Source organism: Apium graveolens, chromosome 7 (genome assembly GCF_009905375.1).
Source record: "Apium graveolens cultivar Ventura chromosome 7, ASM990537v1, whole genome shotgun sequence".
NCBI lineage: Eukaryota > Viridiplantae > Streptophyta > Magnoliopsida > Apiales > Apiaceae > Apium > Apium graveolens.
The window spans coordinates 258,518,742-258,537,061 of record NC_133653.1 but is presented as its reverse complement, the minus strand read 5'-3'; the positions used below and the strand labels follow the sequence as shown (position 1 = coordinate 258,537,061).

The 18,320-nt window shown below is 31.8% G+C and overlaps 2 protein-coding genes across 3 annotated transcripts; both read right to left on the bottom strand.

The window, feature by feature from the left end:
- Positions 1–1,992: 1,992 nt before the first annotated feature.
- LOC141671731 (low-specificity L-threonine aldolase 1-like) lies at positions 1,993–8,801 on the bottom strand. Its single transcript, XM_074478059.1, has 10 exons — positions 8,589–8,801; positions 6,785–7,232; positions 5,007–5,118; positions 3,831–3,881; positions 3,607–3,678; positions 3,391–3,523; positions 3,134–3,192; positions 2,744–2,844; positions 2,507–2,573; positions 1,993–2,386 (listed from the first exon to the last, which is right to left on the bottom strand). The coding sequence occupies exons 2-10, from the start codon at positions 7,225–7,227 to the stop codon at positions 2,342–2,344; spliced, it is 1,083 nt and encodes a 360-aa protein (XP_074334160.1). The 5' UTR covers positions 7,228–7,232; positions 8,589–8,801; the 3' UTR covers positions 1,993–2,341.
- A 997-nt stretch (positions 8,802–9,798) lies between these two features.
- LOC141672777 (protein trichome birefringence-like 14) lies at positions 9,799–14,935 on the bottom strand. Of its 2 annotated transcripts, XM_074479444.1 has the most exons (5): positions 14,682–14,933; positions 12,918–13,221; positions 12,272–12,481; positions 11,467–11,662; positions 9,799–11,049 (listed from the first exon to the last, which is right to left on the bottom strand). In XM_074479444.1, the coding sequence occupies exons 2-5, from the start codon at positions 13,069–13,071 to the stop codon at positions 10,221–10,223; spliced, it is 1,389 nt and encodes a 462-aa protein (XP_074335545.1). In that variant the 5' UTR covers positions 13,072–13,221; positions 14,682–14,933; the 3' UTR covers positions 9,799–10,220. The 2 variants fall into 2 exon arrangements, with proteins under 2 accessions (XP_074335545.1, XP_074335546.1); XM_074479445.1 differs by lacking the exon at positions 12,272–12,481 and having other exon boundaries at positions 14,682–14,935.
- Positions 14,936–18,320: the final 3,385 nt, after the last annotated feature.

Below are 18,320 nucleotides of genomic sequence, written 5' to 3'. Positions count from 1 at the left end.
CACAAATTGTTAATTCAGTAATGTTACATTACATAATAATATTCATCAACATTCATCTTCAGGCTGTTATGAAATCTTCAAACTTTAGGGGGACATATTTTAAATGGTTTCAATCATCTGTGACTTGATTCTTTTTTTTTATCTGGTTTACATCTTCATCTTTTTCCCATGTATGTTACATGAAAAAGGCATAATTTTAAAATTTTGCATAGGACACCCAAATCCTTACAGCATGAAAGTGATAGTTTGTAGCAGTTTTCAGCCATACTTGCAAGTAGGGTTTCACATTGGTTGAGTAAATCGATCAAACCAATCCAACCTTTTTTCAACCCGAAAAACCCGAGCCAATATCAATCGAATGATAGATGGGTTGTTAGTTTGTCAACCTGACGTAAATGGGTTGGTTACGGATTATAAATATTTTTAGCCTAAACCAACCCAATCCGATTCATTAATATATCACCCATAATTTTATATATTTTTTAAATTTGACGTATTTACACCACATCTCATACGTTTTTATGTAACTACTACAATATCTTAAGGGGTCGTTTGGTTCGTTGGGTGGTATCGGGTTGGAATCAGGAATCGGGTTAAGCTGGTATGGGTTTGGAACTTGATATTTGATATCACCTGTTTGGTTCAAAATAGGATAAGAAAATATCTCTTTGATAAATTAATTGGAATCAACAATCAAAAGACATTTAATTATTATTTTTTGTTAATTCATTATTTTATTATTAAAATCTAAAATTATACACGATCACTTGACAATCATAATTAGTAAGGCTAAAAATATAATTTTTTTGAAAAATACCTAAGGCTAAAGATATTTTTACAAATATACTATAATTTTTTTAAAAAATTGCAAAAATACCTTTTTATTTTAAAAAAATGCTATTTTCCAAATTTTTTACGAAAATACTGTTTAATACAACTTGATTCAATTAGATACAATTTTCGACGAATTTATGTCACTCCATGTAACCTCAAATGCAACAAAAAAAAACTTGATTCAACTAATTCTATGTCTGCTTGATTTTGGTTGATTCTATATTTTTGCCAAAAAAAATTAGAGGATAGTAAAATTGCAAAAAGAAATAAATAAAAAAGCTAGTATTTTTGATAATTTTTCTTATTAAAATATGAGTTTATAAATATTTTTACGTAGTATTTAAGAAAATTAAATATACATTCACATTTTTTATTCATCAATATTAAAACTAGAGCTAAAAAAAGAATTATACTTTAGTTAAAAAGAAAGACTAGAAAAAATAATGAAAATGATATCAAAGAGTTTGATTTAGCTCATACCTACATATTCACATGGGTTTCTAAACCCCATACCTCATGGGTTTCAGGAATGGGTTTTAAAACAAAAATTTTTTAATCAAACACCTGGTATGGGTTTTCTCCATTCCAACCTCATACCTCATACCCAGATTTATTGAACCAAAATGGGTTGTGTATTATTTTTTTTCCCTCTCATCTCCAATATCATATAAACATTGCTATTTAATATAATATAATTTTATATGCTCAATTTATGGTTGCATATTTATTTTTATTTACATATGTATGATTACATTTCGTAATTGTGTATGTGATTTATGATATGATATACATTACTAAAATTATAATAATAATCAAATTTAAATATTAGTACTATAATAGTAAGTTATACACATTATATTTTTATTTAAATTTTTAAAATGAGCGTTGATGTATAATATTGAAACTTTTTTTATAGAATTATTGAACACCAACCCAACCCAACCCAACCCAACCCAACCCAGTGTACGACGGGTAGGGTTGGGTCACGAACATATATTTTACGGGTTGGATTAAAAAATTTCAAACTAATTTAATTGGGTCGGGTTGTAAAACAACCTCTAACCCAGCCAATCCGACCCATTTGCAGCCCTACTTGCAAGACTTGAATAACGGGCAGAAGGAAGGGGAAAATGGAGCAAATGTTTATCTCAAGCAAGATGAAATCTTAAATATCTTAATGTACTTATATGAAGATGTGGTTGCACCATAAAAAAGTTATCGGAAGATTCGCCAACTGATCACAGTGGCTATAGAAATAATAAACGACAAAAGACAGATGAAATAACCTTGTGCCCATAAATTAGCACCTCCATGAGGGTGGACATTCAATTTACGGACTAAAGATAACTAGGTCCGTTATTATAACTGTGGAAGTGTTTGGGACACCCTACAACTGCACATTTGATGAGAAAGAAGTTTCAACCTTTCTACAAGTAACGGCATCATGTTCACAGAATCACACTACAAGTAACGGCATCATGTTCACAGAATCACAGTAACGTACGTTTTAAGGCGAGGCAGCATTTTGATCAGAAGCTGCATCAACAGCTTGCTGCAACATATTAGTGGCATATCATTATCTCCATTATAAAGTAAAATAAGGAAACAACAGGGTAAGCGTGCACTAGAAACTCCATAAAAATTTGAAGGTCCCAGATAATGTAACACACACCTGAATGCATGAAAGCGTGAAATGTACATCAGTTGTTGAAATTTGGTGGTGGAGAACAAGTCTAACCCTGTAGTAGTAACAAAAAAACATAATATTTCAGGTTTGTAGTACGATCTGAACTGATTCGCAAACTTTTATCCCTGAATGAAGGTCTGGTCACTCGAATCTTATTATATGGAGTAACTATTTGTGCCCATAACTGGATATCAATCTATAGTTAGCAAAATCAGCACACACCTGTATGGTTTATCTTCCATAACAAGTATACCATGTCTTTCCAGGGCCTTGCATAGTTTTGGCGCAGTCATGTTTGAGCTCTCTAATATATCCAAGTATACCTGGCCACATTGCATATCACTCTCAAAGATCAAATCCAAATTCGTTGTTCTCTTCCATTTTACAAAGGAGGAGTTATTTACTGGCTAAAGTTTTTCTATTATATAAGAAATTAGGACGATCAGTCAGAAATTTTTATTATCAATAAAAGTTATAAACTGGATATCTTTGTGACTGCAGCAAATATTGGTTATAGTTGAAATTTGTCTAAAAAATGCCCATTTACTTAAATTTCAACTATTGATCGAGTACGTTGTTTTCAGAAAAAAAACAATTGAGTATGTTACTTACAATGTTAGTCTCCACAGAAGCAACATCCACCCTTAGTCCATTAATACTATCTAGTCCCTCTGAAAAAAGTTTTAACAAAACGATTTTAAAATATAGCAAGCTGATATATAAATAATCACAAAACACTGTGGTTCCTAATGTCTGCAAGGAAAAGTACTAAATAATATAGTTAGCAGGATCGACAATGAAAATAACTCCTTCCACCAGAATAGCGAAATGTTAAAAACAGATTGTCATGTACATGTACTTAAGCTTACCTGCTAAAGTTTTAGCTTTTTTATGATCATCTTCAAGCTTCCCAACATTATCTTGCAATGCTACCAAAGCAGCAGCACATAGGACACCGATCTGTCTCATTCCACCACCCAAGGTCTTCCTCAGAATTTTTGCCTATAAAGCCAGATGAACAGATTACAGCTTTAACCACAAAAAAAAAAGAGATTTGTTGAAAGTTCGAGATTTGTAGCTAATACCTTTGCAATGAAGCTCTTAGATCCAACAATCATTGACCCAACTGGAGCACCAAGACCTTTTGAAAGACATATCTGAAGCATATTCATTTTAGAAAGTCAAATGAAAATAGATTTTTCCAGTATATAGGATTTTGTGTAAATTATAATATGAAATAAACACACTGTAAAGTCGAAGGACTAAGACAAAAATCATATCCAATACTCTTGTTACTATGTAATCATACCGAAACTGAATCAGCAGCTTGTACAAGCCTATCAACAGGAACTCCAAGAGCCTGAAACATAAAATCATATTAATCTATATTATCAGGCACTTGTATGTGTCTATCTCTTTCCATATATGATCATAAACATTATATTCTGAAATAAGAAAGAGAAGAGTAAATTGCAATCTCATATTAAAATAATTAAGGAGGTTCCTGACTACAGATATTGACTGTAGATTTAGCATACATATGGACATCTAAAGATTATGTCGATTACATACAACTAACCTTAAATAATTAATGCAGGCTTTAAAAAAATCAATTATATCATATGAGGGAAGCTTCTAACATATATTTATGTAACACAACAGTAATACAACAGTTCTTATGCATCGTTCAAAGGCACGACAAAAAACTATCGTGTATGCATGCGCGAACACACACTCACATTCCACATAATCAATAGCCATCCACAGGACGCTGCAGATAATATCATTATTTCAAAATTATAATTTATGATGTATAAAGACATTCATTCATTTACAAATAATGGTAGCAAACATAGTCTGAATTTTTATGTAGTTGATTAAATATAGATCTCTGACAAGAAAAATAGCAAGTAACGTGAAAATGATGATGCTTAGCCTCCAATTTCTGCATTTATAGTTTTAGAAAGGTAAAAACTGCTTTTAGATTCCGTCTACTATATAGAAAGATGCAATGAGGAAGAGGAACTTTGCAGGAAAAACATCACATACATACATCTTTGTATAACTAGACTGGCTTTCTTTGCATTACGAAAGGTTCTTTAAATAGATTCATTGACTATAATCCAAAAAGAAATACAGAGATGCCAATACACTAGGATAAGCACATGAATTTTTTCCTTAATTTTAGGGAACTCCAAAGAAGGCATGAATGTGATTTAAACCTAGGACATCATACACAGTAACAACCCCGATGGTTGCTGAACCCCCTAGGGGCATATTTCCCAACTAACCTAGGATAAACACATAAATTTTTCCCCTTAATCATAGGGAACTCCAAAGAAGGTATGAATGTGTAAACCTAGGACATCATACACAGTTCTAACCAAGATGACTGCTGAACCCCCTAGGGGCATTTTTTCCAACTTGTAACTTTTACATACCAAGGAACGGACCAAAGAAGCTTTGCCTCATTCATTATTCTTACCGTGGATGCATTAAAGATACGTGCCCCGTCAATATGAAGTTTCAAACCGTGCTTTTTGGCTAGCTCTCCAACCTTGTCTATGTACTCCACGGAAATGCATCTACCACCAGCACTGCATTAGCAAGTTTGATGACTTCATTATTGAACTAAATATAATTAAAGTGACTTATTCACTACAGTTAGTTAATTACCAATTTGATTGCTTTAGAAGCAAATAAAATACGAAGCCTCTGTAAGACTGTAACTAAGTGTATCGAGGTACATCTCATATTAAAAGGTTTTACAGTATAAGAATTATCACCGATGCTAGTTTATTCATTTCAAATATTAAATAAAGCTGTATAACTTTATCCTCCGAAAGGTAACTGGTGTTTAGCTTGAACCCTGAAAGCAGATTGATGCAAAATTTATCTCTTGATTTGAAAGACTCTGGCTCTCTACTCAACAGTAAGCTACATCTAATTTATGACTGGAACTACTCATTCAAGCCATCGGTAAAACCAGCAGAAGAAAAAACACATAATTTCCTTAGCACATTAAATAAAAAGCCAGAAGAAGGCTTTACTTTCATGTTATAAAAATGAAACCTTACTCTTGTAAATATAAGAGATTAGCAGATTAAAAAGATAAATTAGGGTTTCTTTAAAAGCATTTTTAATGGAGTCGTGTGTGGTGAAATGGAAGCACTGGAGCAGAATGACACCTGGGAGTTGTTCCCATTACGGACGAAAAATGTGGTTGATTGCTGGTGGGTTTATGTCATCGAAATCAACCCTGATGGTTCTATTGCTTTGCATAAGCTCGCATGGCACAAAAGGGTTTAGCAAAGGTTGAACTCTTTATCAGTTTAATGCCTCAAATGTCATTCAGGAAGTACATATGGAGCACCAGTTTTTTTTGCATAGTGGGAATTGGTGTCATAGTGTGCAAGCTGAAGAAGTTGTTATCTGGTGTCAAAGATTCCTTTTAAACATGGTTTTTTCGTTACTTGGTGTTCACTCAATTTGCTATTATGACACGAAATAGACCACTTTGTTTTCAGTAGATATTTTTGTGAATGGGTGAATTTGTTGGTCGTATATATAGGTGATCATGTCATGACGGGATTCATAGGAAATAGATTAATGATTGGAAAGAACACAATTTCAAATTATAATTCTATAAAAAACTGAAGTTCTTAATAGAATTGTAATTGATTAAAGCTTTTAAGGAGTTATTCATTAGAACAGTACTTGTTTGCTTAGGTGTAAAAAACTAGTTGAAACTGGACAACAAGAATTGAGGAAAAGTGAAGTATATAGCTTTAAGTGGTATGTCATAAGCCAGAAAAACATATTGAACTTGATTTAAATTATATTCATGAGAGGCTTTTGTGATAGCGACAAAAAACCAGTTGCAAGGCATATTAAACATGTGTTTCACTAGAAATAAATTTCATATCAGGAACAAGCTCTGCAAATAAGAGTTGTCGTCCCCCAGCCCCCTACCCTGCCCTAGCTCGAAAAGAGTGTCAAACTCATAAATATCTATTATCCCTAATTCCTGTAATATCTTTTGTTTCCCTCATCTATTATAGAGGATATAAAACTCCTTAAAAATATAATTTTATGTTTGCACCCTTAATTTAAATCATAATTAGTTGCATTTGTGTAAGACAGACAAAGAAGTACTGGTTAAAGGAAATATGAGTTAAAGGTCAATAGAGAATCAGTTAAAGAATATGAATGTATTCTAAGTAATACATATATAAAAGTATGTACAGAAAAATTAGTCCTTACTTGCAATGTGAATTTTCCAAGCAGATAAGCTTCGTAGTCGGGTAACAAATCTCAAAGGCCGGATCTCTAATGGCGGCTTCAATCAGATTAATATCCATAGTTCCATCTTTATTATTAATCACCGTCCTTGGATGAACACCTCCAATAGTTGAAATCCCACCATTTTCATATATGTGGATGTGAGAATTATGACCAAGAATTACCTCACTACCCCTAACATCACAATGAGTGAGGACACTAATGAGATTACCCATAGTTCCTGAAGGAACAAACAACGCTGCTTCCTTCCCCGTAATCCTAATCATCTCTTCTTCAAGTCTGAGTCCGGTGGGATCAAAAGTCAACACGTCGTCATCAACTTCAGCCTTGGCCATTGCAGTTCGCATAGCTTCTGTCGGTTTAGTCACTGTGTCAGATCGAAGGTCTATCCATCTTGTCACCATGTTTGCTGAAAAAATAACCCCGGGAAACAGGAAGATTATAACATATAATCAAATAAACCAAAAATATCTACAATTTTACGAGTTCCAAATTACACTTGATAGAGCATCAGAAATCTTCTTTTTCAGTTCAATCATTTGTGCTAATAAAATAATCATTAATTAAATAATGACAAGTGACAGAACAAATTCTTTTTATATTTAACCATCTATATATTTGTCCACGACAATTTACCATACCAAATGAAATGAATAATGACCTGCACTATGTCGTGCTTGAACAGGAACTATTTTTAAGACAGAAATTAAGTTGTTCATGTCATGTACTAATTTTTAGGAATGCCTAGTCTTCTATTATATTCACGAACTTACAATTTATATTTAGATTAATTGCAAAGGTGAAGCGATGTCAGACACGGGGCAAGACGCTTCTCCTGTCACACCTGTACAGGTAACTGACTAACCCATTGAAGCTACATTAGCTCAGGAAAAGGAGATGTGTTCTTGCTGAGGTGAAATGCGCATTTTCATCAGCACAGACCTTATCAAAGTACAAACTATTTTCTTACTGAGGCTCCATTTGTTTCACGAAAAGAAAAATATTCTTCTGATTTTTCGGCATTTGCTTAGCTTCATGAAAACAGTTTCATGTGTTTGTTTAATATATGAAATATATTAATCTGTTTTGCTGCGTTTGTTTAACTTGTGCAAAACATTTTCCTACTTTTCCTTCATTTTGTTTGGTTCCAGGAAAATTAAATATTTTTTAAAGGTGGAAAATTCCTTGGAAAAATGTCCCGAATTTCCAGAAAATGAATTCCCCCTTCCAGAAGAGGAAAAGAATTTTCAAATCCAAAACTCGCCTAATTTCTATGATAATCAAATGACAGAAAATATTTTCCCTAAATTCATCTTCAAGAAATATAATTTCCTAGAATTCATTTCAAAATCAAGTCATTTTCGACAAACAAATGAAGCCCTAATAAGTAATACAAAACATGTTACAACATGTCTTGAGTAGACCTGTCAATTCGTTCGTGTCATGCACTTTTGTTTCGTGTATCTTTTGTATTAAAAGGCCAAACACAAAACCGACCCATTTAGACTCTTGAGTACGTTTTGCAAGGGCAGGCCTGTATAACATCAGTATGAACTTACAAGGACTTGCATACATAACATCAAAGCTGAATAACAGTTGTAATCCTACAGAAGATTAATCAAAATTAACTTCAAAAATGACAACACACAAAGCCACAGGTGCAAGTTATATCATCAAAATTCATTCTATCAACTTAAAAACTATCAATATTCAAGAAATACAATCTTAAAAAACATGAGTATGAAATAAAAGAGAGAATAATAACCTGATGAAAAATGAACTGGCTTCACCAAAACCCTGAGTGAAATGCAAACTATCAATCACACCACAGCTTATATGTGCTTATTTATACATGTATATTCTTGAGATGATGATCTAAACAGAACCTTACTGTTTTTTATTTATTTAAAACAAGAATCCAAACATAAAGGGACAAGATAGAGTTTGATAAGTATATTATTAAAAAGAAAGAGGACAAGAGTAATGTTTGTTGGGGCGGCGTGGCATTCATTAACAGACAAAATACTTCTACGTAGGATTATCACTTTTCAAAGTGCACTGAACCTTGTCTTTTTAATCATTTTCACATTTTAACGGAGGCCCGTGATTACATATTTCCGAAGTTATCTATACTGTAGTAAGTGAAACATGATTTCGAGGTCGGGTAACATTTTCCTTTAATATAATTACAATTTTTTTGAATTACAATTGTACTTAACTTCTAATTACTCTCGACTTCTTTCTCATCTATTGCATTGGAAACCAAATACTTCCGAACTTAATTTTAATGACTCATATTTTAATATTAAAACACAATTCATTCATGATTAATTTAGTGTTTTTTAAAAAATTAAACAATTATCGATAATTTTTTGAATTGGTCTAATATTTTTGAATCAGAAATAGGGGCCAATAATTTGAAAAAACAGGCTAACAAAAAAGTGTACCAAGACCAACTAATGGACCATGATAAAAAATGTAAGCGCAAAGGGTAGTGCTTACATTTTTAGGAAATGGAGTAGCGGAATTAATCGGTTAAAATATTGATTCATGATTTATTTAATAAATTTTGAAAAATTGAATTAGTATTGATAATTTATAAATAATTTGTTGAATCAGTGTGATATTTTTGACCAATTTTTTAAAAAAATGGGCTAATTTTTATAACAAAGATAAGGACCAATAATTTGAGAAACTGGTCTAACAAAGTTCACTTAAATCAAAAAAGTATGATAATTATATTAGTACAAACAAGAGTTAAATTTACTCAAAACCGTGATATACATGAAAATTTTGGAAAGCATATATTTTTATGGTAAATTATGTGCATAAAATCATCTTCAGATTATATATCCTGTAAATCATATATACAATACGAACATTATTAAACATCTCATTTTCATGTAATATATATTTATGCTATACGAAAATTACTTTACTTAGTAAAAATATGTTTTGAAAAACAAAAACCAACATAAAATTTAATATTTGTAGATAATGTATGTTCGCAGAACAATACTATATTGATCTCCATAGAACTTCTCTATCGTTTTAAATTCTGAGACACAAAATATAAATTCTTAAAACAAAAAGAAAAAAGCAGCATTCATCTTAAAATAAAAATTATGTAGTTCATTGTACATCTGCTGATGTATGTATAAATATTACCAATTTACAACTCTAACATTAGAATTAACAAGTTGATCTGTAACTGTAATGTTGGTGGGTTCTTCACTATTTCCTGCAGCCTTTGAAAGACAAAATGCCACTGCTTTCACCATGTAATCTATTTTGGCTCTAAATGGGCACATCAAATTTACTTCCACGGTGATCGTAGCTACTCCGGTCATGCATCCGTCTTCTGCGAGGAACAAGTAGTGAACAATGTCTGTAATTTCTATAGCTGTGCATAAAGGATTTCGTTCCAGACATCAGGAATTCCCGGAAGGCACCAATGCAAGCAGTCATGTACTCCATCTGATGTTTTGAGACTGTACCGTGACATGTGAGCCTCATCCCTCAGTTGAGATAAAGCAGTTATGTCCAAAATCTTCACCCTTGTACTCTTAACAGCACTTTCTATAACAGAGTCACTTGATTCATCTTGATCGACTTCACTTCCATGTAACATTGGCATTGTGTTGTCACAGCTACCTCCAGTATTCCAATCCCCGTTGTAAAAATGTCTTGGCGATATTGTTCGGAAGAATGCTTTCAGTTGTGGGCGCAGAGTTATCTGTGAATCTACCCATCTGGCAATACTGTGAACTGCAAAACTCTTTGCATTCCCTATTTGTACAAGCATTCTATCTTTAACTGGCTTTCCACCCACATACATCACCCACCGGTTTGCATTGAGCTTCCCTCTATTCCAGTGATGTCCTGTGTTGAGAACCAAGACATCAATTTGATCAATATATCGACTCAAGAAAGCAGGTGCACGATCCAAATGCATAGCAATCTCAGTGGCAGGATCTGTCATATTGACGGGCTCTAGATCACAGAGGCTTGCAGACCAGTAATATAGGACGGTGGTATTGGTATCTGGAAATCTGTAAGCCCAACCATCTGGACGAACGGCTCCTCGAGGTACCACAAGACCATATTTTCGTCCTACATTCTCAACTTCTGGTCTATCTTCACCACCAGTAATCATGCACATGAGAGATTGATATTGTTGCCGATTCAAGGAATCTCCTACTAAAGCAACAGTTTTGTCCTGCATTCTGGAACAATATCAAATTAAGACAATATGAACATTGAAAATTGTAAGTGTAAAAAATTATATTAATTTAATGTTATGAACAAGGAGTTTGAAGCATGAAAAGTAAGTCACGAAGAATCCAGATGAAAATGAACAAGCTGCACATGCAGATATGCTTATGAAGTAAATGTCATAATAGAAAGCACTCAAATCATCTTTTCGTTTCTCTTTTTTTTAAGTAAAACTTTCTAAACACCGCTCACCAAGTGTGGATCAGATGCAGATTCTTAATTAGACTGAAGCATTTAGATTAATCAAGTTCTAAATTAATTTTTCAAGATTTCATTATGATGCATCATTAATCATAAGGGTAAGTATAGATTAGTAAATGAATAGATGCACTTCAAATCTAAACAACAAAATGGATGGCTATGTGCACCTTCTCAAAAACTGTGATCCGTTGAATTCCGGCATATCACATGCTTCTGGCTGCCAACGATATGCTTCATAAGAAAAATCTTTTCGCAGGGTCAATCTACATGACCACATGTCAGACAACCACTGCTTACATTTTGTTCCGGAGTAAAGGGGTCGACGATTATCTGCAATCCATCTGCCCTTGGCATAATTACACTCTGTAAAATCACCAAGTTTATTTTTTAGAAACATAACTTTCAAAAACTTTTGACGATGTGAGAGTAATAGTTGTGTAATAGCATCAAAATTAATATAAAGGAGAAAAGGCAAGTACAACAAACTAGTATATATATTTGAATATATATGTGAAATCTAACCAACATGAAGCATCCTAATTCCAAAAATTATATTGTCTGTAACGTATCATAAACCACCTAAACAATTCTCAATATCATGAAACTTATCCTTTTTGTACCCCACATTATTTGAGTTTATAATGTGGATGAATGAGAAATGAAAAGTTATAATACTAATATTGAGGAAGAACTAATAAATTGCTGGTGGCACTCTCCACATTAAATAATTTTAATTGTTGGCATTGTAATCATTGCGCGGTCAAGGCGACCAATTGGCTCATCGAGCATGCACAAACATGTGGAGATTGGGTGCCGCAATGTGGGCCTCCAGTACCAATAGAATACAACTAGAGCTCAGTGAATAATTCAAATACTGCAGACTGCTTCAGAATAACATGCATCCTTATGACATATAACGAATTAATAGGAATTCTGGAAGCATTTATTTGAATAATAGAGCAAAAACAATACCTTTATTCTCATTAATAGAGGTTGAGATCTGGTTATTGTCTTTTCTTTTGGGAATGAATCTGGATGAGTTTAGTGCACTATCAAAATTTTGAACAGCAATTTCTGCTACTTTGGCTCCTTTTCCTAATTGTGATTGTGAATATCTTTCTGAAAAACCTACGTTTGTGTTTAAGGATTCTGATGTGTCATCAAGTTTATCCACAGAAGTATCTGAAACATAAGATCAACTCAATAATAAAGCAGAAGATAGGAAGGAAAAGAACTGACCTTGTGAAATCAGACACTACCATATCTAATCATGAAAAGCTTTATACTATAGATATCCCTTTGCGTATAAACTTTTTCCCCATTATCACCCAGATTGAGATGATTCAATTCCAATGTTAAGATCATTTTCGTCATGGGTACGTTCACCTACTCAGCCAAATATCCAGGCATGCCCATGAGCTATGGGAATATTGTTAATTGATTTGATACTGAGGAACTCTTTTACCAATTTATTGTTATTTAAAGAAGGATAGTAATTTAAATATTTTTTCATGCTACTAAACGATCACACTGCCATTAGCACATAATATGATAATACCAAAAGGAAAGCATGAAATCAGAACAACCAGAAGTCGTCCATACAAAAATCAGCACTAACCTGAAGGAGGCTTTAAAAATTGACCTTCATCTGATACTATGGTGATAACTGGGTTTTCTTCCCAAGACCACAAAAGAACGGTAGTAATAACAAGAACAGCCAAAGTATACGAATATTGTCTCCCCCGAAATCTACTCCATCGTACTCCCTTCATATCTTCAAGTCAAATTCAAACAACACAGACCTTGTCCTCAGTTGGCTTTTTTATGTGTCATTCTATTTTGCAGGAAATATGAACTTCAGCATGTATTCTATCAGTGACATTCCAGGAACTTCTAAACATTTTTAAGGCAGGATGTTCCAACTGTTAAAATTAAATGAAGCCAACAAGTTAGTGAAAAGAGAATACACCAAAGACTGAGAGAAGAAAAAAACATAACTCTTAAAATATAATATCTTGAACAGCATAATACTGAACTTTTCTATGTAAATACAGGAATGACAACTGCACCTGTAACATGTGAGGAACAATGTAAGAGAATTTACAAATGGGACAAAAAGTGTGAAATCTACTAAGTTATTGAGCTTGCATGGTTTTGTCTAATGACACCATGCTCGAGAAATTTTGAGATATCTCAACTTTCCCTAACTTAAAAAGAATGTTTCTAAGTCAAAACCAAACACAACATTTTAGACAGCCTATTGGTGTCTGTTTCCAGCACCTTAAATCAAGCATTTAACAGATGTAACAGAAGAAAAGCATTAGTTTAATAGTAAAATGCAGGCTTGTAGCCAAAATGCCAAATACAAGCAAATGAAACTTCAAAGAGTGAGAGAGCTAAAGTTGCAAAAGTGAAAGAAATTCAATATATCATACGGGGATCCTTGTGCAACTAAATACATTTTGGCATCAAAGAATATGCATTCTCTTAGGTTCTCGACCAACTAAATTACTGTTGGTTGAATGAAAATTCCCTTTATCATTAAGCATTTAGCCATTATAATATTTGACAAACGGTTTCAAAAGAAAGTTATTTTTGCAAAAGGAAACTCATATTTGTTTTAAACTTATAGAATATTAAAGAAATCATATATTAACACACGCTCCAAAAGAAAAAAAATAACTTTTTCTAATCATCTAAAAGTGCAAATCTTAACCGCCCAAAAGATCACTTTCTGATTACATTCAGTCTGTTTTGAGTTCTCCAGAACTGAAAAATAATCTAATATATTTCAAAAGATAGAAAACAACAATATAGATGCGACCCTACGTCCCCAGTTTCATATTTATGTCCTGTTTAGCATTTGGAGGAAACTAATGTTGTTACTCCTAAGTATCCTCATAATAAATACAAAAGTAGCCCACTTAATCAAATTACGACATTCTTCCATATAAAATAACCAATCAACATCACTTATATAATACCTAATTGAAACAAAAATATATCTTAACCACCAACCCTATAGGGCATTTTAAACACCAAAAACATGTGCAATTAGCAAGAATCAAACAACATTACACAGCGTTTTATCGATAACTACAAGTATAACCATTTATAACACATGGGCATAACCCAGATCAAGAATCCTAGTTTTCTCAATTCAGATATTTCAACAACATGGGCCATCAAGATTAATATTAAATGCAGCAAACAATAACATTAAACATTCTATAATGACATAAACAACAAGAATCAACAAAAGGGTCATCAAAATTTATATAAAAAGAAGCAAATAATGACATAAAACATCAAAAAATTAAATGAGCAGCAAGAATCAACAAAAGGGTATTTTTTATTTAAATAAATTATAAGAAAGTAGTACCTGAGATTTAATAATGAAAAGAGATAGATCTGCTGATGCTTCTAAAACTCATTGAAAATGTGATAAATCTGTGTGCATATATATGTAAGGAAGAATGCAGGAGATTTGTACACGTAGTAATAATGTGTGTGCAAACACAGAATAAAAATGATATGTGTGTGTATAAATAAAGGATGCAAGGAAGAGAGTGAAAAAGGCGCGTATAGAAATAATGGATGGTGTTAAAAGTGTTTTAGTTTGGTTTGGGGATCTGCCTGACTGTCAATTTTTAGTTTTGTCAACACGGATTCACCCTACCCAGATTCTTGTAATAAAATTCGTACAACTGACGAGCGTCTTCTTTTTTCCGATTAAGAAAATGTAAATAAATCTAAACAATACTCCAGGATTCCAAGAAAAATGTGACTACACTCGAGTCTCGACCATCAAATTTAAATTGCATAGCGTTTGGATGTACCATGAGAATCGGGAATGAAAATGAAGGGTACGGAAATGGGGTTAATAGAAATGGAAATGAAATGGAAACTCAAGGGATATGATGAGTTTAATTTACCCACAAGAGGTAATGAAGTTCTCATTCCCCACCACTAAATTAGTAATCCAAATATTATTACTTGAGTTTAAGGTTCCGATTCCCGTTAACCGGACACATTAATTATCAACCAAACACCCCTACATGTCCTATATAGCGCTCTAAAATAATACGAGCATAATAATAACCCGTGTCTAGCAATTTTTCCCCATATTTTCTCAATCTCCTCCTCTATATTTTCACAATTATCTTCCGTCTTTCTCTCTATGTCTCTCTCTCTCAAATCTCTTTTATATTAAATAATTATAAATATTTGGTCAATATATTTTAATAATCTATATATATAATATTTACTACTAATACCAAATCACTAAATCGAATGATTTAAAAATATATAAGTTCACTGTATACCATATAATACTAATTTATATTGTATAACTATATAATACAAATTACAAGTGTAAAAATAAAAAGATGATTAGAAGTTATTAGTTAGTCTCAATATATATAATATCAAATATTTACTTTTTCGGAACACACAAGCACACATAATATGTGTTTGATTAAAAACACATGTGAATGAGTAACTTGGTGGTATGATATTGTGTAAAATAATTGCAAGATCCAGGTTCAATTCCAACCAATAACAAATTTTTTAAATAAATATTTTATTTAGGGACAAATCTGTCATTTCACGAGATTAAAATGTCTCACTATTTTTAAAAGCATGTTGGTGTATTATATATAAAAATAAACTAGCATAATAACCCGTGTGAGACACGGGTCATTTTCTAGAGTTTTTTATGTATCATGCAATTATAATGTTTGTAGAGCAACTACAACAATATCCTTATATAGGCTCTTGAGTCAAATTTTGAAGAAATGAAGATAAAAATTTTCTCCAACAAGCTTCATGCCCCCCTCTATAACATTAGGAGTTTCGAATGCTTGCTCACTTTTAGGAGTGAATATCTTCACAACTATTATTATATTATATATTTCTTATCCATTATTTTATATTTAATGAATGAATATAAACAGGGTAGTAGGTGTACGTTTAAAACAAAACGACTAAACTTAATCTGTAGAATGCCGTTAGTATGTTTACAAATAAAAAAAATTACAAATTAACATATATGTTGAATACAGAGTTGACCAAAATCTTGAATTTTATTTAAATAAACTATATGTACTGCTCTATATTATTACTGAGTTCACTATTAACTTACAATTCACTTACTCAATCTAAAAAGATAAAAAATGCATAACTGAAATCAAATGACTTGCAATCATAATATACAATAATGTAAAATTTACATTATTTTAATATTAGAGTTGATTTTAATAAAAAATATTAATTTTTAAAATTCAACGTATGTATGTATGGGAAAATGTTAGTTTTTTATTTTAACTACTGTTAACAAAGTAAAATTAAGTTATATGTATGTGTGTGTATTAGAATGTAAATTATTGTATGTTACATCTCTTAGTAAATTATGATGGTTTCAATTATTTATATGCTAAATATCTTATTTATGTACATGTGTAATCATTATTAACATCTAGTGAGATAATTGATCACTTAAATAACATGCATTTATAATTATTCAAAAATTAAAATTATGTATTTTTAAGACTTATTATTGATATTCATGATTTTTCTCAAGAATTCGAAAGAAAAATTGTATTTATATAGTTATTTAAACCGTTTTTAAGTTTCTTTCATTACGACTCTAATATTTCTTCATATAATAATTTGATAACATTTTATACTATTCTTCTAAAATTAAAAATTTTCAGTTCGATAAAGTTTTATAAATATCAGATGAACTGGTTAATTCCTTCAAATTATTGAACAATATATGTTCTTTTCCTTAAATAATATAAAATGCATTGTATCAAATGCAACAATAAACTTTTATTTGAATAATTCAAAATATTAAAATAATTCAAAATATTTGTACAATATTATCTTGATCAATGAATATTGCTGATCTAAAAGAATTTTTTTAAAAATTATGTTAGGTCACACTTTCACTGTAGAGGGGGTGAATACAGTGTTTATTACAATCAAATCAAACTTCAAGAACTTATGTAACAGAAAACAAACTTTATTTAACCAATAAACTCTGTTACAATCTGGAACTGTTATCTCTCAGTGATGAACAAAATATCACGAGAGCTGCTAGGGTTATAGTAAATAATATTTTCGATAATGATAACACTTATAGTGTAAACCCTATGTCTGTGTTTATATACTACACAGTTACAAGATAATCGCTAATTGATATGGAATATAATTCTGCTTCCTAAAATATATCAATCAGATATCTTCTATTCCAAGTATTCCATTCTTCACGGAATTCCTTCTTCATGCATATCTCTTCTTATGTTTATCTTGATCTTCTTAACTTTAATCAGCTACTGTCCTTATCTGATCGTCCTTCAGCACTTAAGTTCTGATATCTATCTCCTGATGCTTATCTCCTGATAACATAAGTACTGATATCCCTTAAGTTCTGTCGTCCAGTATAAGTACTGATCAGTTAAGTACTGATTTGTTCTGTTCAAATAAGATCTGAAATCTAAACATAAAACATATTAGCCATGACATTATCAAATATATCTAACAATCTCCCCCAACTTGTAAATTAGCAAAATATACAAGTTTAACAGATATTTGATGATGTCAAAAACATTAAGTACAAATGCATGAGAAATAGACAAGATAACTACAACTTACAGTCCTTAAAGCTTTTACCAATTCAACTTCTGATAACAACTTTGGTCTGTATACACATCAGAATTTTAAGTACTTGTAGATCTTTGACTTGGCTTCATCATTTTCTGATCTCTCTGATGTCAGGAGTTGTTCTGAGATAATTCTTCAACAAACATTTCTCAGCATATCTGAGTTCATCAATCATTCTCCGTTTGACATCTTTAAGCTCTGCAGTATCTTCACCAGTTTGAAATATTGCAGCTCTGAGATCATTAATCTTTGTTTTTCTCAACTCCCGATCTAGTCTTATGACATAAGCTTTGTTAGACTCTAGATTGAATATAAGCCCCTTAATACCAAGATATGTTCTGATCTGTGCAGTATT

Excerpts from the sequence above, each read along its gene's own strand:
- LOC141671731 (XM_074478059.1), bottom strand. The coding sequence starts at position 7,227 with ATGGTGACAAGATGGATAGACCTTCGATCTGACACAGTGACTAAACCG. Across the intron at positions 5,119-6,784 it reads TTGGAAAATTCACATTGCAA|TGCTGGTGGTAGATGCATTT; the intron begins GTAAGGACTAAT and ends TTGCTAATGCAG. Across the intron at positions 3,882-5,006 it reads GTATCTTTAATGCATCCACG|GCTCTTGGAGTTCCTGTTGA; the intron begins GTAAGAATAATG and ends TTTATGTTTCAG.
- LOC141672777 (XM_074479444.1), bottom strand. The coding sequence starts at position 13,071 with ATGAAGGGAGTACGATGGAGTAGATTTCGGGGGAGACAATATTCGTAT. Across the intron at positions 12,482-12,917 it reads ATTTTTAAAGCCTCCTTCAG|ATACTTCTGTGGATAAACTT; the intron begins GTTAGTGCTGAT and ends CTTATGTTTCAG. Across the intron at positions 11,663-12,271 it reads CTCTATTAATGAGAATAAAG|AGTGTAATTATGCCAAGGGC; the intron begins GTATTGTTTTTG and ends GTGATTTTACAG.